At 41.2% G+C, this 24,528-nt stretch overlaps 1 protein-coding gene across 1 annotated transcript in view; it reads right to left on the bottom strand.

Moving 5' to 3' along the window:
- Positions 1 to 6: 6 nt before the first annotated feature.
- Positions 7 to 24,528, bottom strand: part of cachd1 (cache domain containing 1) — a 100,377-nt gene continuing 75,855 nt past the window's right edge. Inside the window, exons 11-27 of the mRNA XM_005945114.2 lie at positions 23,920 to 24,043; positions 23,711 to 23,828; positions 21,659 to 21,827; positions 21,424 to 21,566; positions 20,470 to 20,651; positions 19,559 to 19,669; positions 18,467 to 18,589; positions 17,754 to 17,853; positions 17,531 to 17,647; positions 16,911 to 17,071; positions 16,534 to 16,620; positions 14,186 to 14,302; positions 10,614 to 10,765; positions 9,925 to 10,086; positions 9,159 to 9,236; positions 7,890 to 7,991; positions 7 to 3,333 (exon numbers count right to left, since the gene is read on the bottom strand). Coding sequence (XP_005945176.1) covers positions 3,083 to 3,333; positions 7,890 to 7,991; positions 9,159 to 9,236; positions 9,925 to 10,086; positions 10,614 to 10,765; positions 14,186 to 14,302; positions 16,534 to 16,620; positions 16,911 to 17,071; positions 17,531 to 17,647; positions 17,754 to 17,853; positions 18,467 to 18,589; positions 19,559 to 19,669; positions 20,470 to 20,651; positions 21,424 to 21,566; positions 21,659 to 21,827; positions 23,711 to 23,828; positions 23,920 to 24,043 — 2,297 coding nt within the window. The 3' untranslated portion in view covers positions 7 to 3,082. The remainder of the gene's footprint in view (positions 3,334 to 7,889; positions 7,992 to 9,158; positions 9,237 to 9,924; positions 10,087 to 10,613; positions 10,766 to 14,185; positions 14,303 to 16,533; positions 16,621 to 16,910; positions 17,072 to 17,530; positions 17,648 to 17,753; positions 17,854 to 18,466; positions 18,590 to 19,558; positions 19,670 to 20,469; positions 20,652 to 21,423; positions 21,567 to 21,658; positions 21,828 to 23,710; positions 23,829 to 23,919; positions 24,044 to 24,528) is intronic.

Consider the following 24,528-nt stretch of genomic DNA (forward strand, 5'->3'; position numbering starts at 1 on the left):
GGGACAATTTGGAATATCAGTCAGTGTTTGTGATCTGAATTCCTTGCAGGTGGGTAAATCCGACGTCATTACGAGCTGGCAAACGTCTCCTGTGATCCCGGTCATGAGCGGGAACCCTAAACACGAACACGCACCGAGACAAAACGGGCACACGGTAGTGTGTCAACTCTGTCAGAGCCGTCGAATTATTTAGCACTTGTGCAGATGAAAGTGTAATGGGCTCACACTGAATGTGCAAATGTAAATATTCTCCTCAAGTGTCAAATGCGCCAAAACGACTGTAAATGAATACGGGCGAAAGTCTTAAGAAGCGCGGCGTAAACTCTAACCCACTACAAGGCAGCTGGATCGGTCATTAGTGAGTGACAAGCTGTGTAGTACTGCTGTGACGAACCTACACGAGCGCACGAGAGAGAAGTTTTCTTTAGCATTTCCAAGACACAAAACACGATAAAACTTTTAAAAACTAGAAGTCTTTTAAACATAAAAAGTGTGTATTAATATCACCAAGTACTGACTTCCATCCAATATGGACCTAAAGAAAAATAAATCTCCCAAAAGAACCCAAACAAAGCACATCCGAGGCATCCAAAAAAAAATAAAAATGAGACACCATAAACAGAACATATCAACCCAAATATCTGAGCATCATTTGAAGCATACATCATGTCTTAACAACATAAAACGATGGAGTGTACAGGTTATTAATAGCTATTTGTGACTCCGTATTTACACTTCATAGTGAATCTCTGAAGAACAATAAACATTTCGGCACCTGAAAAGGCGGAAGGGAAAAAAACAAGACACGGATGCCGCACTGACGTGATTCGATCAGCTGAACAAACCCACAAAAGCACAGATCGGGTCATGTGACTCTTCATCTCAATAAAAATAAGTGGATTTCTTGATCAATCATTTTCACCTATAATTCTCTAATACTATGTTGAAAAATAATGCATTCAATGAAAATGTTCCTGGTGGATAGTCATCCTTTCATCACATACACACACACACACACACACTGAGACACAGTCACGCTCTCTCCAACACAAACACACACTCACTCTGTAAAAAATACATTTTTGAGTGGTTAACCACAGAGGAGCCAACTGATGGGGTGTAACCTCTGTAAAACAGCAGCAGCATCTCCTTTTCCCTCTTTGACGAGGAGACTTCCATCTTGGTTATCTTGGGTGGAAATTTAATTCCGTTTTGTATAAAAATCCGCACAACCCTAACAGACACACACCCAGAGCATTAGCTTAGCCTCAAAAGTGAAAGGTTGTGATAAAACAAGAAGCACTCTGTACTGGTTTTTCTTATTCAGGCAGACAGAGTGGGCAGCACTCATTCTCTGTGAGGGTCTCTGCTAATCCTCACACACCAAATTCCCAGCAGTGACGAAAGCCAGGGATTGTCTATTCTTCTGTTTTTCTTTTGGTTATGGTTTCTTTTTTATGCGCTGGTGTCGTCCTCGCCCAGTCCCCAGGAGGCTCAAAAAAAGGGCAGCGAATACAGAAGTTCTACCTCTCGAAAACATGACGAGGTCACAAAGAGGATGTTTTCCAGCAAGTCTGAACAGGAGCAGATCTCCCTACTGGGAGGCCGCTTTAAGGTACGCCAGAACAAGATGGTGCAATTCAACACAACAGCCCTGCTTTAACACAGATCTTTAAAAAGCTGTAAATATTGGTGATGCTTTCATAAAGAAAATACTTTCATCATAAAAGGTAAGGCTCTAGAGTAAGAAGTGTTTTCCTACTTGTGTACATGAGGGGGGAAATGTCACCTTTGACCTCAGCATGGAGAAACAGAATCAAATGAACAGTGAAATGAAGTGTCATAAAAGTCGAATTTACAGCAGGACTGTTGTGCCTGGACCAGTGTACCTCATGGACTGACCGCTGAGTGCACTTAGAAATGGGGATCCAAAGGAGATTATTCAATTATGCTCCTGCTGAAAGAAAGTAAACAGAACATTTAAAAGAAAATGCAAACGAGCTGCACTGGAATCCCTCGGTCTGGTAAAAAAAGAAATGAGAATAATCCCTGTTATAGTACTGATATTCTTAAAATTCAAAAATAAATTCACAGATATTTTAAGAAAGGAAAAGAAAAAAAACAGAAAAATAATGAGTCCCAAAAATTAATGCACTGGTTGCAGGAAGTGGGCCGGTGTGTCTGATGCACCCCGACTGCTGTCATATTTGCGCTGCTTTCCTCTCTTGAAAATCTACCTTTAATAAATAGTAGAAAAATAATATTTTCCTCTTTAAAGTGTTTCTTCTTGCGTTTCTGTGAATATTGAAGCCTTTTCTTCCTACTTTGAAGTTCACAAACATTCATGGAAAAGTCCAGATATCGTGCCACACTGCTGTGTGTCAGACCAGCAGCCACTGCTTTGGATAAAGGCAGCTGCTTTTCAGAGAAAACAAAGAAAAAAAGAATAAAACAAACTCCAGAGCTTCTTCATGGAGAGTAAAGTTGAAATAGAGGCTGTTTTAGAATCTCACTAGATCCAGTTCACTTTTCAAAAATGCAGTATTTTCACTCCCCTTCAGAGATGTCCCACAGTTTCCATAAATGTTCCAACCTGTGTGGAGTTCGGGATTTAGCCCTGTTTTAAAAAGGGGTCCGACATGAGTGCTTGTACTGTAAAAATCCACTGGTCCTGGAGAATAATAACAATCTTTGACCTCCCCTAAGAAGGCTTTTAGCTTCCAGTTGTGTCCCGTCCTCAGTGAAAGCCAAAAAATGGGCTCACGCAGCTTTTCTGTTTGCGTCTGAAGGCTGTTACGTGCTCTTAATCTCGAGTCCTTCAGAAAAATAACAGGAAGTCCCACTTGGTTACATCCACTGGCCCAAGTGTGGCCGCGTACACGTGTCCGCTTTTAAATGTGGTTAAATGAAAGAGGGCTCAAGACTGAGATGATGGCACAATGAGATCTTGAAGCGTCACTAAGTCTACCTGTGGCGTCTCCCTCCAACTGTGTGTGCTCTCTACTTACACACCACTGTCTTTTTTATGTTTAATAAAAAACAAAAACAAAACAAAAGAACAGTTCCGGTCCTTTCAGGAGGATCAGCACTCTGCGTCCACGCTGTGCACCGTCACCGCTGCTTGCAGGTGATGCGTATGCGTGTGCAGCGGGTGGTGGTGCGCGTGCGAGTGCCGGTAGGGGTGGAACTTGTGGCTGAGCAATGCCGCCGTCTGCGGGGGAGTGTCCAGGTCCAGGTCGTCATCGTGGTTGCCAACGTCAACGCCGGCCGAAAGCGGGTCGTTGTTTCCAGGCGGATTCTCGCTGTCCTCCTGCGGGCTCATGGTGCTGTAGCCTGGACACAAAAAGAAGTGCAGAGGATGGAGTTATTTCACAATCCTTTCCCTCAAAACTACTGGGCAATTTTAAAATCTTAAGCAAAAAATTCTTAAATATATGTTTCAAACTTTGAAACTAAATGAAGAAGGCAGCGTGGCAAAGCAAAACTAAACAGTCCCTGCACATGTGGACCTGTCGGTAATGACGCCTGCGCTCCGCTTTAATAGAAATGGGAAGGCACCATAAAATGTAACAACTCAGCTAACTAATGATGCTCTCCGATCGTGAATATTCAGCACAGAAACGTTCCCGTGAGCACACGGCAGCTCATAATGTTTCTGAGTGCAGTACAAGCTATTTGACGGCACTATTTGGTGGCATTTGATGGCACATTAACAAGTAAACATTCCCCAGGGGCTTTTTTTTTTTACTCCTTATGTTTTCAGCTCAGTTTGAAATAATAACAATTAAAAAAAAAAAAACATGCATATTTATGATCTCAATCTTACACATCTCGCACACACGTTTAGCCCGAGGAGGCAGAAAAATGGGCCGACATGGCTCCTGGTGCACAATGCTAACTGAACTTAGTAACAGGGAAGTGCAGTCACTGAGAAACCATATGAGAAGTACATGACAGGCCGAAATGCACCGACTCCAGAGGTCACTTGTTGACTGCTTTAAGCTACCATACACTGTAGCTTTGGGTTTATTCATAAAGAGTCGTCACAGCAGGCAGCTCTTCATGTTTGATTGGGCAGATTGTTTAGACCAGTTGCCCCAAAGATGATTTGAGTCTCCTCCCTGGGATCAAACCGGGGACCTTTTGGTTGTTAGGTCAATGTGTAATGATTCTCACAGATTGTGGACTGCAATTATTTGCATCCTGCCCAGCAAAGCTTCTACTTTGGGCAATTTCTATAAAATAAATTCTCTTTAGTAATTATTTCTGATTTTTCACCTAAATGGAAACGTTAGATTATAAATGGGATCTGCACTAAGTGGATTTCACCACCCTGAAGCCAATAAAAAAGCATCTAAAAACACAGTGTGTGACTAAAAATGCTTTTTTAGAGTCTATGTGAAAATCCACATTCCTTAGTCCTTTATCTCCATCTTTTTCAGCTTCTGAAAAGACACCAGCCGTGCTGCTCTGTGGAACACCAATCTGTTATTACTGTTTGAGTAAATAACCCTGTAAGCCTGAGAGCCTCTATGATTATATTTATAGAAAAATCACTGTCATTTTGGATGATGAAACATTAAACCTCCAGAGACACGCGAACGCATCTGTGGCACGCGGGCTGCAGGCAGTGGGGTTAGAAGTATGTGTGTTTACGGGTCTGGCCCTGCATTAAATTTATGTCAGAATAACCATTTTCTATCTGACAAACATCTGACACTTGAACATCTAAACCATCAGAGAGCGATCAGTTTTGCAGGGATGCTGGGTTCATATTTTCCAGCAGCAATCCAGCTTAATATTTGCTATACCAAAGCCCAGGTCCAAGCCTACAATTACTGCTGCTCACAACAGTAATGGTAACCTACTGATGCTAAAAAGCACTTCACTCAAAACAATAAACCAGTCATGTTAGAGCTCTACTAATGCAGTTTTAAAAAGTTTTTTTCATAATTTAATGCAAACGTTCATATCTTCTTATCATTACATAATAATCATCACAAATAAAGTGAAATATTTCAAGCTGTCCTTTCTTTAATGATTTTGGATTATAGCTCATGAAAACCAGATATCCTGAAATAACACCTGTTATCATTACTATTATAATTATTATATCTTCTTTAAAACAAATTCCAGCATCAATCCAGTGTGGCATTAAGGTGATGTTTCTCATTTTCCTCTTAACAATAACCAACAACCGGTTCAGGTAAGGGAATGACTTGTATGCAAGTTTATTTATACTGTTCTTTTCCTGATCCTCCAAAGATTAGCTGGCCTAAGACAACAGACAAAGAAGTTCCAGACATGGAAGGTGCCAACTTTGTCACAATTTTTCCCAGTTTTCCCAAAAGCAATAACCCAGTGCTTCAGGTAAATCTACCACCAACTGTGCACTGCTGACCATGTACAGCTGCACCAGGTAGAGGATATCAAATCCTACTTAATGTCATGAGATGAAGGGAGGCCGAGCTAAACTACCATGTTATTATGCCTTGAAGATAGAACTGCAATTTTTTCTCTAACAACTTTAAACAGGTGAAAAACTTGGCAAACCTGTTTGCTTTCTTGGTGAGAATTAGACAAACACATTGATACCACTCTCTCATATGGATGTTAAGAATAAAGCTCTAATAACCAATTAGCTTAGCGTCAATATAGGGTAAAGCAACTAGCCTTCGTGTCGTCCAAAGTTTATAAAAAATAAAAATAAAAAATCCATTATGGCTGTCCTTTTTTGGTCACTGCTTCTTATAAAGGTATTTGCAAAAATAAAATCTGATTTGTCTTATGGGGAGTTTGGTGCCAGACTTCTGTATGCTGTGATTAGCTAACTTAAGCTAAGCTACTAGCTGCTAGCTATATAATCAAAAGTTAAATTTTAGATCTTAGCTAGAAAGCAAATTCTAAATTTCCAACTATTACACAACAATACTTTTTAATAGTTTAATCCTTACTTAAAATGCTCTATTATTATTATTAATAGTAATGTTAAGTGAAGTGTCTGACCTGTACCAACATTTTAAAACTCATGCCCTTCCCTCTTTCAGTGACCAGGTAAACATGTACTTTTAAACACTGTTCAAAATCATATTTAGTCGTAATTCATTAGTAATTAAGCTTTTTTGGCTTATAATTTATAGGTAGATTATACATAAATATCAATGTAAACAGCCGACAATTATATACGCGATACCTAATACAGGATGGGGCCACTGCCATTCTGTCTTTTCTTAAAGGTTAAACATTCCTATTCTAGTTCTAAAAGTTTGTTGGGTTACATAGCATTCAAATGTTTGAAGTACAAACAGACTGAAAATTGCCAGGTGTGTGGATTAAACTTGGAGATTATATGGCTATATGCAGCACACGTTCCTTAATGGTTGGTTTGAACTGTTGCCTGGAAGCTTATCCTTAAAGCGGACCACACAGCAAACAGAGTTTGTGCGTCATTCAGCAGATTTAATGGTCTGTTTTTGGTGATCTGTATATAGGCTTGTGTGCAAGTCTGACTGAATAATGGTGGGAAGGAACCTTTGACTGATGAGAGACAAGCAGCAACTTTGAAGCTAGTAATGCTTGTGTATGTGTAAAGTTATATTCGCTAATGGACTAACACCCACTCTTTCCATTATTTCTTACTCATCTTCCTCTCTCTTCCTGTCCTCTTGCCCTTGCTTTTCACTTATTTCCCTCATTTCATCATTTTTGCATCTCCCCATCTCCCCACTTGTTCTCCATGTTTCATTTTACAAACCCTCCCCACCTTCAGCTGCACAAAATATTAAGACTGCTTGTAGTATTAGCCAGTTTACATCATTGCATTACACTCTAATCTTTACGGCAAGAGTATGATAATCAAATGTTGTATCAAATAAATACATCTAATCCTTGAAAAACTGCACGAAAGAGAGGTGGAAGTAGAGAAAAAGAATCACATTCCACTGTTCCTACAATCAATACTGTATGCAGCACACAGCAGACAAGCTCGTTCTGTTACATTTTAGCCCACTCTCCTCTCTTCATATTCATCCCTCTTCTCTCTGGCATCATCAGTTATGCAACATCTAACCGAGACACTCACTGCCAGGAAGTGGAGTGATGCTACATGTAGGTGGTAAGTGCCCATGTGGGTGAAACTGTCCATCCACATTGAGCGTCAGACTTGCGAGTTCTACAAACGTTAACAGTGAACATGAGCAGCTCTTCCAGAGCTAAAGATAAGAGAAAACACAGTTCAGAACTGTGATATAACAAAAAGAACAAGCCAGGAGATGCTCCAAAGCGCAGGAACTGAGAGCTAACTGCAGATCTGTTATGACACCATGTAGCTAAAATGAATCATTTTAAGGTTTTATATTCAATAAAGTACAAACTTGATTTCATGTTGCGTCGCTGCTTTTAGCCACTGTGACAGACTTTTAATGGGCAATATTTATCCAACATCTTCAAACTCTTGAGCTTTTTCCAAGTCAGCAGAGATACTGTGATCCTCTGTGACCCTGGGGGTCTTTCTCCTAGACGATCATGTTCAGCAAACCTCCTGATCGTTCCCTTAAACTCTAACCTCCTCCTTTAAGCACAAAGGAGAAGCAGCCTTAGTGGCAGATTACTCTGAAGCAGAGCTTGCATGCAGTCTGCCCTTCACTTCCTGGACAAGTCATGCAAATGAATATTTATATGTTATAGCAATATTCAAAATGTACATCTATAGCAATATAAATATAATCTTTGCTGGAGGCAAACTCATGTGAGTAACACTTTATAAAGTACAGTATGGTCCAGTTTTGTAACCAGTGGATGATTCATTTTCCGTAAACAACATTCATTTAGGCTGAGTTGTTATACAACAACTCAGCCTAGGTTTCTGCGTGCCCAAATGGTTCTCTTACCATGGTCACTCTCTGTCCCGGACCGCCCCCAGTACCTCCGTCTCCGCTCGGGAGTGTGAGTGTGTCTCTCGATCACTGCAGCTATGAATCGAGTATTGCTGACTGAAAATAAAAGAGAGCAAATGGGTCAAGAAGATGTGCACCTGTGCTGTCAAAAAGTAAGGTTCTACATAAATGTACAAAACGTTCATGATACAATACACTATGTAGCCAAAAGTATTTGCTCATCTGCTTTCACATGCGTATGAACCTCCCATCCCTAATTTATCGGGTTTAATATGATGATGGCCCACCCTTAACAGCTTCAACTCTTCTGGGAAGGCTTTTTACAAGGTTTAGGAATCTTTCTGAGAATTTTGACTATTCTTCCAGAAGCCCATTTGTGAGGTCAGAAAGACAGACGAGAAGGCCTGGCTCAGAGTCTCCCTTTAAATTCATCCCAAAGGTGTTCTGTTGGGTTAAGATCAGGACTCTGTGCAGGCCAGTCAAGTTCTTCCACACCAAACCTGCTCATCCATGTCTTTATGGACCTTGCTTTGTGCACTGGTGCACAGTCATGTGGGCCATCTCCATATTGGGAGCAGAGTTGGGAGCATGAAATTATCCAAAATGTGTTGGCATGTTGAAGCATTAAGAGTTCTTTTCACTAGATAATAATCCCACACCAGACGAAGAAGAGTGATTTGTCACTCCAGAGAACAAATCCTCTGGCAGTCCTGTGGTGGCGTGCTTTATACCATTTCATCTGACACTTTGCATTACGCTCGGTGATGTGAAGCTTGGATGCAGCTCCATCATGGAAGTCCATTCAATGAAGCTCTCTATGAACTAACCTTGAGCTAATCACATGACGTTTGGAGGTCTGTAGTACCAGACTTTGCAGAAGGTTGGTGACCTCTGTGCACTATGCACCTTAGCATCTGAGGCTCTGTGATTCCACCATTTTGTGGCTGGCTGTGGCTGTTGTTCCCAGCTGCTTCCACTGTGTTATAATACCACTAACAGCTGACTGTGGAATATTTACTAGTGAGGACTGGATTTATCAAAGATGTGGCATCCTATCAGTGGCACACTGGAATTCACTGAACTGCTGAGAGCAACCCATTCTTTCACTAATGTTTGTAGAAGCAGTCTGTGTGCCTAGGTGCTTAACTTTATATACCTGTGGCCATGGAAGTGACTGGAACACCTGTATTAGATGATTTGGATGGATGAGTGAATACTTTTGGCAATATAGCGTAGATCAGTACGACATCAGACAACACTCACTGATTCCTCTGTCCTCGTGACTGTCTTCATCCCTCTCATCTCTTTCATTATCAAGGTTGGACATTCTCACCGACATTTCTGAAGCGACGTGGAGAAAAAGAAGAAGAGTAAGAATGATGAAAACAAACACATGAATGTGTGTGCATGTGGGAACTGTAGATATTCAGTAGGCATTAGGCTGCACCCCAAAAGCTGCAGCTTAAGTTGCCATGTATATGTGTTTTTGGTGAAAGCACTGACACCTAAGTACACAAAGCTGAATAACTCTGAATCTATGAGCCAAATGCTCAGACTAATACCCCGTGATAATGTAGCCACACTCTCCGCTATCTATTCCAGGTTGTTTACCAAACTGCCAGACTGAAAGTGACTTGGACTGAGGAGCTTTAATGAGGTTGTAATCTTGTTTGATGTTTTTGTCAATATTTCTGTGTAATTACACAAATCATACAGAAGCAGCAGCTGCTGCTGTGCTGATGCTAATGTCAGCTGTTTAGCTCCAGCGGCACTCGCCAGTTGCTGTAGCGCTTGTTAATCACATTCCTTTAAGGCTGTGTTTTTGTCTGTTCTTTTTTTTTTTTTTTTTTTTTTTTAAAGAAATGATATCATTTAAACTAAAATAAACAAACATTGTAGTTCTTGTAACTTTTTTTCCAGTGTTACAAATACAGGCCAACCAGATGCACTTTCACAGCTCTGAGATTCTCCACAGCTTCACAAAAGGTGTGTGACAAAACAAATATGGGAATTTATGCATTAGTCCTACCCTGCGCAGCTAGCGGAGACATGTGCTGGTGCGAGCGTCTGTGAATCTGGTGTCTGTATGCATACACAGCCAGCACCAGCACCATGATGCATCCCATAATGCCCCCAGCCACTGGACCCACAGGGGCGCTCTTAATCATGTTCAAAGAGGCTACCTCCTCATCTGCAGAAGAGAGAACAGACAGAAGGTTTTCTTTTAAAGAAGTCACAAAGGATTTCAGATGGCTCAAGTAGAGACAATACAACAAGCCAGTATCAAACAGCTCGGGCTCAGATCCTCACTCCTGCTGAGATGCTGGTACATTTTCTCCCTCGCTTCTATTCTCTCGTCAGTGTGAAGTACCACTGAAAAAGCCTTCAACTGCAGGAAGACGGCCAATTCTCTTTCCAAAGAAAATTACCAGGCAACGGAAAAGTTTCAGGGAAAAATATAAATCTAAATAAAACTGTTGTCTTAAGGACCTGAAAGAAATTATTTAACTTTGACTTCTTGTGCTGTTGCTTTTTTCATCACTATGAAGGTGCCCTACAGAGTATTCAATAAAAAGGCCTCATAATGGTTCATAACGGTGGGCTCAATCTACAACTCTAAAACATTTAATAAATATGTTGATGAAGCCAAGGGTCCAAAGAGGACATATATAATAAATTGGAAAAAAAAATCTCAATTTCTTTGGGTAAAGAACTCACCCATAAGCCCCAAGCCATCTGCATAGGGACTTTTGGCACCAACAATGCCGCCGAAACACTCCTTCTGCAGGGCACAGTAAGGCTTGTCGAGGTGAGTCTTCCCATCACTGTCCACCATGCACCACTCGCAGTCCAGCACACCGAAACAGTCACTGGGGACGCAGAACGCAGATATCAAGCAGTTGATACATTATATTACAGTTTGGCAATAACATGGAAATAACAGGGACTGACAAAAATGAGGTAATAAAGTAATATACACATGGAGCTACCTGATTCTGCAAGCCCTTGTGAATAAGGGAGCAGCTGAAAGTACAGTTGGTACTTGTCTGACTGCGATTCATAAAAAGCATTAATCACATTCATGAATCTAATATAAGGCTGAAATTTTTTTGCAATAGTGTAGTGCGAGATAAAAAGAAAAAGTAATACTGACGAAAGATACTTCAGTAGCAATGAAGCAAAACTGTTCAGCAATAGTAGAGTAATACTTTGGTTACGATATGGTAAAACTCAGTGCTTCAGTTGTAATAAGGTTATTTTGGTGCAATAATGTATTTTTTTATATATATATATATAACTATTATTACCTAATAACCTGATAGTAGGTTGATTAGACTGTATTATACAATGCAAAAAAACAAAAGAATCAAACTGGTTACTACCTTCAAAATAAGATTTCTCGAAAGGCAAAATAAACAATTACTATATGACAGCCCTCAAAAGCATTCTTCCGGTTGTTTCCAAGTGAAATAAAAACAAAAGTTACAATTTATTCATTTCATCTGTTATCTGGAAAGTGATTTAAACATGTAAAAACCAGGTGCAATACCCGTTACTACTGCAGTTTTTCCATAATGCTCCAAAACAGATGACGACATAAAGTGTCATTACAAATAATTACACATAAACTGCTCACAATTTAAGGAACACTTAAAAACAAAAAAACAAACAAAAAAAAACACATCAGATCTTACTGGGGGGAAGAAAATTATGCAGCAAGCTGGGCCATTTCAAAATGGTACTCTGTGGTTCGCCTGACCCTTATGTGCTGGTATTCATGCCTGACAATGTAACCAATTACACCGGTGCAGGGTCTGACAATCTAGGGTTTCATTCTGATACCTAATGGCAGTCAGGGTGTCATTGTCTAGCCTGTAGAGGTCTGTGCGTCCCTCCATGGATATGCCTCCTCAGACTATCACTGACCCACCACCAAACTAGTCATGCTGAACGATGTTACAAGCATCATAACGTTCGCTGCAGTTTTTCTTCTTCACAAGTTGCCAGTGGTGGACCTGCCAATTCATGTTTTCTATGACAAACACCAATCTGGCTCCACAGTGCTGGGCAGTGAGCACAGGGCCTTCCACAGGGTTAAAGGTCTTCCACCTCCCTGTCCAGCTCTCCTGGAGTAACTCCCTGTCCAAGTCAGAGGTTTCCACCTGTAAAACCATTCCTTCTTTTGGGGGTTGTCTCTTGTTGCCACTCTAGTGAATCTTTTGTCTATTGTATCAACACCAAAACAACTGGAACTTATTAACCCCTCTGCTACTTAAAAGTTTAACTGACTTGACGCTGAACTCTTATTAAAAGTGTTCCTTTAATTTTTTGAGCACTATAAATTGCAACCTAATGTCCACTATTACCATGGTTTTTATTTTCCTTTCAGTTGTTCTGATAGCTCCCCAATTAGACCTGCTTGATTGCCTTAGCGATGTTAAGTCATGGATGGCTCTAAACTTTTAAAATTTTAATGAACGTAAAACGGAAGCTATTCTGTTTGGCCCGAATCGTTCCTCTGATATCCCTGATGTTGACCTTGCTGCTCTGACCCCTCACCTGAAGAGCTCGATTACCAATCTTGGGTTAAAAATCGACTCTGCACTTATTTTTGAGGGCCACGTGAATGGGGTGGTGAAATCATCATTTGATCAACTCAGGCGTCTGTCGAAGGTTAAACAGTTTCTTCCAAGGCGTGATTTGGAGACTGTTATCCACGCTTTTATAACCTCACGCTTGGATTATTGCAACTACCTTTTAATAGGGGTTGGAATGGGCACTCTGACACGCCTGCAACTAGTACAGAATGCTGCGGCACGGTTTTTATCTGGTAAAAGGAAATTTGAGCACATTACTCCGGTCCTGGCCTCCCTGCACTGGCTTCCAATTGAATTTAGGATTCATTTTAAAGTTCTTTTATTGGTTTTTAAATCCTTAAATGGTCTGGCACCTGCATATTTGTCTGATTTGCTGAAGCCCTATGTCCCCACTCATTCACTCCGGTCAGCTCTGGTCTTCACATTAGGCAATCGACATCAGTGCTGGTTTTTGTCAGGTTTTGTATTGTTTATTGTCATTTATGCTTAGAAATATTTAACCATATATGCTTAGAGGTGTATAATCAATTGTGTAGTGATAGGATGTGTGATCCTTAATAGTCTGCAGAGACGTTGTGTGCATTCCACAGTGCTCTGGCATTAAGACCCACACTCTGGGAGCATGGGAGAGGTCGTACCTTCTCTTATTGTTTTATGGTAGGATAAACGTATCTATATCTGTTTTAGTCTAAGTGCCTTTTGTTTAGATGAACTGCTGGACTTCCAGACCAGCAGGTTTAGGGAAGTCATTTATGGGGTCACACTCAACACACACACACACACCACACACACACACACACACACACACACTCCACACACACACACACATTCACACACACACACACACACACACAGCAAGGTACTCTTTGTTTGTATGTAGACGTCATATGTTAATGAACCTATGCATATTCATGTAACCTCAATAAAAGAGCAGTGTTACGGGGGAGCAGACGAGAGCAACTGGGGTCAAGCGAAGGAACGGCGTTTGTCCGGTTCTCTCCCGTGCACGAGAAACATGAAGAACTTTGCCTACTTCGTGTCTTGTTTTGCTGTGTAGCAAATTGTCCTTAACGTTCCAGCGAATAGGTTTACGCTACAAACCTATCAGTTTTTAAATCCAGATTGAAAATGCATTTTTATTCGCTGGCTTTGGACTCAGTGGTTAACTGACTTGTATTTACTTATATTTTATTGTTTTTGCTATGTTTATTATTTTTATCGTATTTATTATTCTTATTGTGTCTCTTATATTTCTATTGTTCAGCACTTTGGTCAGCCTTGTGTGTGTTTTTCTATGTTGTCTATGTTTGGTTTATTCATTTTAGTAACATTTGACCACAATTAATAAGCATATTAGTGATATTATAAAAGCATGTCATTTTAAAATGCTCTTTATTTATTCATCAGCAGACTGTAACACACTGTATCACACAGCATCATGATTCCAGGATAAGCAGTTTAAGGAGTTAGTCAAACACTTAGTGATTTGAGAAGTCAATAATTGCTTACCACCAGGTGGCAGTGTGGTGTTCATTTTGCATCATTATGTACAAATTATTTTATTGTAAATATGGCCTTTTTCATATTATCTTTATGTGTTTGTGTTGCTACCTTTTGTTGGTCACTGGCTCTCTATCACTGTGCCGTTACACCTGTCAAAGTGTACCAAATGTGCAAAGTTGGTGTACGTACCTGCTGGTGTATCTCTGGCTACAGCGGGTGTTGATACACTGGGGCAGTGTGTCGTGCAGGCTGGGATCAATCACATTCAGACTGACAGGCTCTTGATGCACCTCGCAGCTGGGATTCCTAAGAAAAATACACCAAAAAAAAGGACACATTTTCTTGGTCAAAACACAAATCAATTACATTAACTAGACAATATAAACCCGAATCCTACCATTAAATATGATTAAACTGGGGGAAAAAAAGATCATAAAAAAATAAAAATCAAAGCACGAGCACACAAAGAAATGTCTTCACCATGTCAATCAGCTCTAAAGAGACACGTCGATGCTGCCAGACAAATACAGAGGGAAAAAAACTGACAGTGAAAAAAATTTAATTGCACGTCTTCCTGAAATAAAGGAGAAATTGGCATTTTAAACATTGACATGCTGTCAAAGACTGCTGATGGCTGATGAAAGGAGGTGAGTGTAATAAGGGAGAGAAATGTGAGAGGCACTGTGAATGATGGATGGGATGCAGAGTCGCTCAAACAGTAAAGGAAAAGACCTGGAACAGACAAAGCGATGCAGCAGGAAAGCAAGAGATATAAAAGTGAGAAACACCCACAAACATTTGCACGGGAAGCTTTCAAAAAGTTTGAAGCGTCACGTGCGCACGTCTGCAAAACACGTTGAGGGAAATATGACAGGAACTCTTAACTTAGAAATGAAGAAAGCAGGTGGCCTTTAAAACACCACATGCAAGCAGGAAGGCTGGAGAAATGAATTTTACAGTCAAGAACCCTTTCGTCCCATTCCTTTAAATCTAAGATCAAAGCAGCGTGACTTTCATCTGGGCTTTTAAAGACCGTTTTGAAGCACTTCTGGTATAAAGGGAAGGGCTACGTCTTACACCAAGCTGCATCACTATTTGACCAAGAAGAAGAAAAGAGGCATCATCTGAAAGTTAAGAACCAATAAAAAAAACAAGTTCGGCCTCAAGAGTGACTGAACTTAATCCTGATAAGATGTGGGAGGATTTTCTCAACTACCTTGCAAATAGTGTGGCATAGCTCCCTCTAGAATGACTAATGCGCTCTCTGGTGGGTATCTCACTGCTCTGCAGTCACTGGGTAGTTCAGTATGCAAGCCAAGCATGTTTTCCTAATACGGTCATATAAAGGCATCTTGTGTAAACCATTGACTGTTTTCTATGACATTATTTTCAGATTCTGTAAGCGCTGAGGTCAGCTGTAATTTCTTTCTCCTGTCATTTGTAGCTCATCTTCGGTGATTATAACTTGGGACAGTATTATCGCAGATGTATGATGTACCTGCAGTAATGTAAACTCGCCGGCTGCTTCATTACGTACATCCATTGAACTGCAGTATAACAGAGCTATCTAATCTGCCAGTCATGTGACAGCAATTCAGTGGATTTAGCCATGTAGTCATGGTCACGATGATGGTCAAACTGAGCATCAGGATGGAGAAGAAAGGTGGTTTAAATGACTTTGAATGCAACATGGTTGTTGGTCCCAGACAGGCTAAGCTACCATCTCTCTGTTTACAGAGATCATCCGAAATAAAGAGAATATCCAGCGAGTGGCAGCTCTCTGGGAGAAAAAGTCTTGTTGAGGTCAGAGGAGAATGGCCAGAAGACTTCTTCAAGCTTGTAGGAATGGAACAGTTTACTCAAATAAGGACTTGTTACAACCGAGGTATGCAGAAGAGCATCTCTGAGTTGGGCTACAGCAGCAAAAGACCACACTGAGTGCAGCTTCTGTCAGCTAGGAACAGGAAGCTGAGGATGCAATTCACACAGGATCACCATGATTGGGCAACAGAAGGTTGGAAAAATCTTTGGTGGTCTGAGGAGTCTCCATTTCTGCTGCGACATTTATGCTTGATCCATCCTCCACACCCTATCTGAATATTGTTTCTGACCAAATCACTTTATGACTACAGTCTAAGGATCTTGGAAAACTTGGAAACAACGATAACCTGGATGACTGAGAACCTTCACAGACATATTTAGGACTACAGTGTACCAGTCTTCTAATGGCTACTTCTAGCAGGTCAACACAACATGTCACAAAGCTCAAATCATGTTGAACATGACAGTGAGTTTATTGTACACAAATGGCTTCTTAGTCACAAGATTTCAATCTTTTCAAACCCTTTCAGATATGGCCGCATGAGGGATTCACGATTCTGCATCAACCATGTGATACCATCATGTCCAAATGGACCAAAATGTCTGAAAAATATGTCCAGATTTCCAGAATATTTCCAGAACCTTATTGTGTAGTGGCATGAACAGTTCTGAAGGCAGAAGGGGTAAAGTGTATGTGCTTTAGACAATGTACCCACCTGTTCTCAGCATTGGTGAGGTTGCCTGTACACTCATTGACCTCCAGAGGGCACTCACAGGGACACTCGCACTCATTCTGCTCCATTCTGAACAGCAAACAGTTAAACAGCAGGTCAGTGAGAAACTTGTATTCACAGTTTGATTCAGACTTAATGTTTGCTTAATCTTTAAGCAAATTCCTTGACTGAAAAAGTCACTGTGTGACTCCTGAACCTGTGCAAGCTGCAGCATCACTGCTGCATCAAACTATCAAACTCTGGGTGTTGGATTTGTGCAAAATCAGACCCATTCTCATTTTTCAACAGGAGCATTACTTTATGTTAACAAAGCATTAATGTGTCAGAGAGCTAAACGGTAAAGAGAATTCGGTACTGACCTGTGGCAGTTGAGACACAGCCGGTCTACCGTGCTGCAGGCGCAGAACGCCAAGGAGTCGCACGTCTCGTTCACAATGCCGGCAAAGGCGTTGGTGCCGGGGATTCTGGTAAGGCGGTATTTAGAACAATGGCTACCATGGACCAGGTTGGTGAGGTCCCCCTAAAGGAGAAAGAGTTTGAGAGGTCACTCTAACCTCTACATCGCTACACAAATCCATGGAAAATCAATATACTTTTTAATCTTCTTTAAAAAAAAAAATTAAAAAAAAGGTGAGAGAAACTTCAAAACTGCACACACTAAACAGAAACTTTGAAACAGAAAGAGCTGCAGAAGTTTCTAATACCAGCCTCAAAGTGCTTTTTACCCATGTAAGGATGGGCAAGATGAAGGCACAGAATGTTTCATTTCCAACCACACACAGACTCAACAGAGTCACAAATAGCAAACAGAAGTTTGCAACAGCACGTATGACCACAAGATGGCAGTGTTACACTACAAGATTTTTCCATATTGCTATGCTGGGCCCAGAGGAGTGTGTCTGTTTTTGCTACTACAGTATGAATGCTATGAAAGTACACATTCATACCTCTAGTTATGCTACATTTTTATGCGACTCACCACAATGCTGGTGTTGAATTTGTAGAAGCGCTGGACTGTGCGGTCACTGAAGCTGTTGCAGAGGTTTTTCTTGACAAAGTTGGGGTGGTTTAGGATGTCATTGGCCACCAGTGGCTCCTACCAAAGGAAAGAAAATAGATTTCATTAGAATTATGACAATATCATACTCCTAAAGGTTTCTATCCATTCCTATTTCCATGTTAACTTGTGTTTGTGCATTTACCTTGTGTGTGATGTGCTGTTGCTCTGCTGGGGCATGACCTTTGGGGTCAATGAGAGTCGGGTGAGCAACCAGGTACCCTCTGTCCTCCATTATGAAGCACCTAAAATAAAAACGAATAAAACTGGCAGTCAGGATCAACTTAATGAATTCATCAATTTAGTCGGTACTTCGTCAGAACATTGCCATTACTGAGGTTTTCACTCAAAACATTTAATTGCCATTTCTATATTGTATTCCTAGTCTATATAACACAGCTCTGTTCTTCTCCCCACTGTCCGTTGTGTGTTTTTCCAAATCATGCCCTCTTGGTTCCAGGGGCTGATCCTGTTTTTTTTGACCCATAAACACCAACAGAGTGAGCATGACAGAAGAAGCAAGAGAAAGTGGAGAAAGACAGAACGAAGAAGTGAGGGCTGGTGGGGGAGGCAGGTGTGGAAGAAGATAGATGAAGAAAAGAACAGACATAAAAGCTGGGGAAAGTATGTAGAACAGAGGCAGGAGCAACACTACAACTCCAGCAGGAATGTTGTGATAATCAGCTTATGTCTTCCTCTGGCTTTCTTTATTCTTCACGCACAGCCGGCGAGTTTAATTCTTGCTCAGCCGAACAGAAATTTAGCTCCCTCACACAGAAACTGACACTGAAAAGAGAAAGGAAAAACTTGCATAGAGAAGAGAAAAGAAGGGAGCCGCACAATCCATCCTCTTTTTACCTGATCTTATTGCCTTTGTCCTGGTTGCAGATGGGCACCAGGTCCAGGAGGACCTTGTAGAAGTAGCGAAGGGTGAAGTCTATACCCATCACTGCAACAGCGTAGCCAGGTGCCATTTGAGAGCTACGAATAGACAAAAATACACAGAGAAAAAAGGCATTTAGTGGGGTTTTAAATTCTGTGGAAAGGGAAAACAAAATCTGGAAAAAGTCCGTCTTCAGGATACTTGGCTTCCTACTAAGGATCCCTACTTTTCTATAGACCTTTTAAACACACAAAACAAGAAAAAAACATAACGCACTGCTTGATCTCCTGAAATCAGTGTTTACTGTAGACTGTATATTATGCTTACTGAGGCGAGAGTACAACAGCACTAATCCGGCCTTATCTCGCACACACTGACAAGGAATGTTTGTGTATGCTAAACACTTGCACGGACTGTGGTAAACAGCTCTTTTACTGCTGCAAGCGGCACTGTGGCTATCGCGGTGATTTGCATTTGAAGCTCACTGAACTCGAAACAAATACTTTGAGTTCAACCACCGCTGCAGCCCTTTGAAGTCTCTAAGCCTAGGCCTGATTCTACAAAATATTCTGCAGTCAGTTCTGTGATAACTGGCCAAAGGAAATGGTGGAACACTCGATATATTATTTGGCTTTTCCTTTTTTTGTACCACCGGAAGTTGGTAGCACTATGCTGACTTGGCTGAGGGCACTCTGAAAGAAAAGACACTTGAAGACAATTGTGACTAAGCCCAGACCATTTGGTTACAGGATGTCATCTCGCTTGGAAAACAACCCTATAGCACAGAATGGTCAATGGGCTCCTTAAGTTTCCCTCAGATTACTTCCTGCCTTCAGAGATAGTGCAGTCTGGCTAAGCTGACTTCTGGGCCGAGAGCCTAGCTGCCCACAATGATTGTTCTGACTCATACCAGCAGTGAGTCTGCTCTCCAATATCTAATAAAAAGAGCTGGCAATTTTTACTTGACTTTTGCTCTGGTGCAGTAAAATATAACACATTCTGTGTTTAACCCACACCCCCGAAAACAAACAAACAAAAAAACCCCCAAACATAACCAGTGCTCCCACCTGGAGGCATGGATGGTGTGGCTGATTGTGACAACGTATCCGGCCCCGCCCACATCCAGGTACGGCCCCGTGAAGGTGATGAGGCCAGGGTTAGCCACAGCATGCTGGTACCTACGCAAAACAGCACACAGTCATTGGGATACAACATGAAGTGATTCTTTTGCAGTTCCCAACGATAACTCAACTCAACTGTGGCCATTGAAGGAAATGCTACAGGAAACACTGTTCTTATGGGTTCTAAGGGGAAAAGTCGTCAACACAAGATCTGCTGCAGTGATTGTGAGATTCAAATAGCTTCAGAATCCCTAAACTTACATCATCTGGGAGCTGGGAGAGACATTTGCAGTCTCTTTGGTCTCTCAGTCAGATCCAAGCAAGTACATTTTGTTTTAGGCCTGTTTTTCACTAATGGAGAACCAATTAACATCACTGTTGACAGGAAATGCACCTTTCTAATAGCAAAACCTAATCTTTCAATGTCCAAACTAACTGAATAAAAAACAAAAAAGGTTAAGACACGAAAAGACAATACTCAAGACTTCAAAAAGAAAATGCAAACAAAAAACAAAACAAGGACATCAACACGGGGAATGTCCATCTTTTATGTACAGTCTGATACATAAATGGCCTGATTTGGGGAAAAGAAAACACTTGACCTTTTTTTCATAGATCTTACTTTAATGTTTCAATAATGAAAAAAACAAACCTAAAATTCTACATTTTGTAAACGTACTAGGCTTATTAATATTGGAAAACATTATCTGACACACACACACGCACACACACACACACACACACACACACACACAAACTTCTATCTCATACTTCCTTTCTGCTCCCTAAAAACACATGCACACACATGCCTTCAGCTCTTTTCTCCTCCTCTTCACACCCTCCAAAGTAACCCTCACCATTGTCTGCGGGTTGGGTCGAAGGCTTTGTCCATCAGAGATCCTGGGTAAATCCGGAGCACCCCACTGGGCGTTGCTATGTAACGGCGCACAATGTAGCAGTTGAGGCTACTCATTTCCATTAGTGTCATCCACTCATCCGTAACATGACTAGTTGCCATAACCTCGTTCCTGACAGAGGACTATAGAGAGGAAAGTATAAAGGAAGAGAGAGATGGACAGTGAGGGGCAGGCAAGGAGAGGAGGAAAAAGTGCTGGACTGGTGAAAATTTCATTTGGGTTCGTCTTGAATGCAAAGTGAATAAAAACTCTTGGCAATTTGGATTTCAGTCAGTCCATAAGGAAAACAGAACTACTGCTAATTTTAAAGGCACCCTCCAATGATGTGCCTAAACCTGAAAATATTCATCCCATCTCTGCTCAGGAGTGTTAGAATAGTGGCCACAAGGCCAGAACAAAGCTTAGAAAACCACCATGTAGTGATTAATGCAACTTGATTAGGCCTGAAGCCCTGAAAAATCACATCCCACTTTCAGACAAGCTTCTAAGTTTGAAAGGGGTGATGAGGTCACTGGAGGGGGTCTTTAAGACTAGCCTGGGAATCAGCGTTGGGACTGGGGCCTGGGAGTTCAAACTCAAACTCCCCCCAGGACAGGAATGCACACAGAATGCCAAAATCCATGCGGGAGTTTTGTCCCCTGTTTTAAAGATGCAGCACATCGATTTACATGCTTTAGTTATAGTCCCAGTGTAAGAAGCCTGACAATATGTTTAAGAGTGTGCGTACTGGCAGGTATGGCACTTTGTGAATGCGTGTCACTCGACTGCAAGGCTGGCTGTTTGTAACAGTAAATGACCGACTGAGAACCTTCACAGACACAGCGGTAAATGACATTCAGTCCGTCCTTCAGTATGAACTGTCTGCGTGTTCTCAGGCTTTTTGTCCTCAGGTACCTTGAGGCCTGGGTTGGCTATGAGCCTGGTGTTATCACTCAGGTAGGCAGTGTAGTGCTCCACCATACGCTTTGTTTCTGGCTGACTGAGATGCTCATAGGGTGAAGAAAAACTACCAGCTGCCAACATCACAGTTGGGGACTCTGAGAAAGAAACAGAAAGAGGGACAATCAGAGATGATAATCAGTGTTTTTACTTGAATTATCACATTAGTCCAGCTCTGTGCTCTTCCTACCAACGGTGGCAAGCTGTTTAAAGTGCAGACACGAGCTGGGCTGACCCAACAGGTCCAAACGATGATAGAGCAGCTTGGAACTGGGAGCTGTGTTCAGGTTTTTCAGCTGCTTCACTGGAATCTCGGGCTGAATGTACACAATGCACAGGATGAACGACGTGTCCTGAACCTAGAGAACAAGCCAAGGAGAGAAGGGAGCTTAATTTTAAATAAAAAAATTAAAAAAAAACAGATTAAGGCAACAGTATTCCAAATAATTCTTTTAAAATCATATTTTCAAACTTCCCTAAGCTTTCTCTGGCTTTCAGTCCTAAGCTTCTTCATCCCGCCCAAGAATTAAATTGTCATTGTTCCCAAATATGAAGTTTAAAGCAATGCAGTTTTAATAAGTACTAAATAAATAGGAGTAAATAGGAAATGTGTCTGCTACTACTGTCAGCCTTTAATTAAAATTAATACTAACTGGAAGTGCTTATTTTTGTTAAACTGTGCAACAAGTGCTCGCTAATGTGTTGGTAAGAGTGGGCAAAAAAATGAATGCCTGATTGCACTTAAGATGATCCATTCACTGTTGTTTTTCATGGGGCTGAAAGGAAAATCCGGAGTATTTGATGCTCCAAGCTCCAAACAATGCCACAGACTGCAGAGAGAAGGATGTACTCACTGCACTTTCTCGAATCGGACATAATATCCGACGCTCGTCTTTTGCGGCCTCGTGAGCTGACCAAAGGGAATATGGTGTCACATCTTTAATAGACTGAAGTCTAGCAGTGGTTGAGATTCTGACAGCACCCATATATACCAGCTCTGTTTTCTGTGTTTCCCATCAGTTGCCACCGCCAGAGATTTATGGGCAGCACACAAACAAATGCGCCCGCTTTAGCAACCGGCTCTAAAGGAATCCCACACAAGGCTAAGCCTGCTCTCATGATCCCCTCCCCTCCCTCCCAAATAAATGATGCAGCACACTCAAATGTACAGTAGACAGTTTTCAGAACCACCCAGGAGATTTATGATTCAAATTAGAGCAAACATGAATAATGATACAATCCAAAAAGGGGCCCTCGTGGACATATTATTTGCACAGCAAAAAACAGATTGTTTGGAGGGAAGAGACAAAAATAAATATATTAAAAAAATATTTTCTGTTTTCCTTTTTTCTGCCTCTGGAAAGCTCGTTTAGAAAAAAATGGAGACTGCTGCCAAACTCATGGCAAAGGTGACGTGTTGGAGCTCTAATGCCTGAAGAAAAATAAATAAATGTCAAAACCTTTTTAAAAAGCCTAAAGTGAAATGTCTAAAATTAAGTGTGATATTTCTGCTCCTGCCAAAAAAATAATAATAAACAAATTGACATGTCAAAAAGCAAAAAGACTCGCGTGAGGCATGATATTATTGCTGTCCAGTTCCCCATCTGTTCTTTTAACATGACACTTAAGGGCCTTGTGGGAAACGTGGATCCGAGGGGACAAACAGTTTCTGAGTATGAGAGCTCTTTCTTTCATTCAGACGAGCTCGTTTAAGGTGGGGCCGGTGGAGGTTTGGTGAAGACATAAAGGCTGAGAGCATAATTTCTATGCTGCTTTAACACAATGAGAATGATAAAGAGCTTTGGACCGCAATGGGAGAGACGGGGAGAAAGTAAATGAAATCTTCAGTGCACCAACCATAATAATGGCTCATTGGCCCAGAGCACTGACTGACTGTGTAAGCTTCCCTTTTGGGAGGCACAATCATTTTGCCTACACTCACTCTGTCCTACTGCCATTGCTCTGAAAGTACTATCCTCTTGTTCAATGTTGCATTTACATATTTCTTTCCCCTCTGGCAAGGTTCGAATATACACAGAGAGTAAAATGAAAGGGTCTGAAAAATAACAAGACTTCTTCTATATTTGGATGAAATAGCATTTAAACATAAACACGTCTTTTTTTGGGTGTGTGGTTGCAGATGTAAAAGAGTGAGCTGAAGTTTATTGTGGAAACTAAATGTCACCAGTGACCAGGGGGCATTTGTTTAGCGTTTTTTTACCTTATCCTTTGGGGAACCTACCAGTTTCCAGGCATAGCTGACATTGTACGCATCCTTGCTGTTATCCCTGAGACGGTTGGTGTGCCAGGACAGAGAGGAGTTAAGGGGCACTTCAATGATCTGACTGCCCAAAGGGAGACTGCAAAAACAAAAAGCCACATAGTATAGTGCATATCTATCCACCCATGGCTTTGTTTTGTTTTTAAATTCATGCAATTGTCCTTTCTCACCTGAGGATGTTCTGCCGGACGGCAGGGAACCCTGGGATGTTCTCATAATGGATAATATCTGTGTGCAGAGGAGGCTCTGTCATCAGGTAGGGCCGTGTCAGAGAGGGGTGCATGAGGGTGTAGCCTGAGAAATTAAACAACCAGTTTGCAGTTACATTACACAAAAGCACAGACCAACACAGTAAAGCAGGATCTGAATATATAATTAGAAATAAATACTGCAGCGTTAGTAACGATACTGTTATTACTCAGCGTTAAGTCATACTTTTTGCCAAATTAATGTGCAAATCATAGCCTAGATTTTCTTTCCATTTCACAAAACAATGGATGCTTAGACTTTACAGCAGGGATCAAACCAGGGTTGATTCTAAAGATGCGGCCTTCCTGGAAGTAGCTATGTTAATTTCCTTGATTAATAATTTTTATCACAGATGTCGTCAACAACCAATTTTCTCCTGATGAAAACAAGACGACAGCTAAATAAAAACTCATGCACAAGCACAAAAACAATGACGCAATGGACTGACACAGTCTTCAAGGAATAAAATCTAGATGAAAATGTTCTGGAGCGACGAGATCCAATCAGAATTAATTAAGCTGTGTAAAGAG

Source organism: Haplochromis burtoni, unplaced genomic scaffold (genome assembly GCF_018398535.1).
Source record: "Haplochromis burtoni strain Fernald_Lab_line unplaced genomic scaffold, NCSU_Asbu1 Contig_423, whole genome shotgun sequence".
NCBI classification, from domain to species: domain Eukaryota; kingdom Metazoa; phylum Chordata; class Actinopteri; order Cichliformes; family Cichlidae; genus Haplochromis; species Haplochromis burtoni.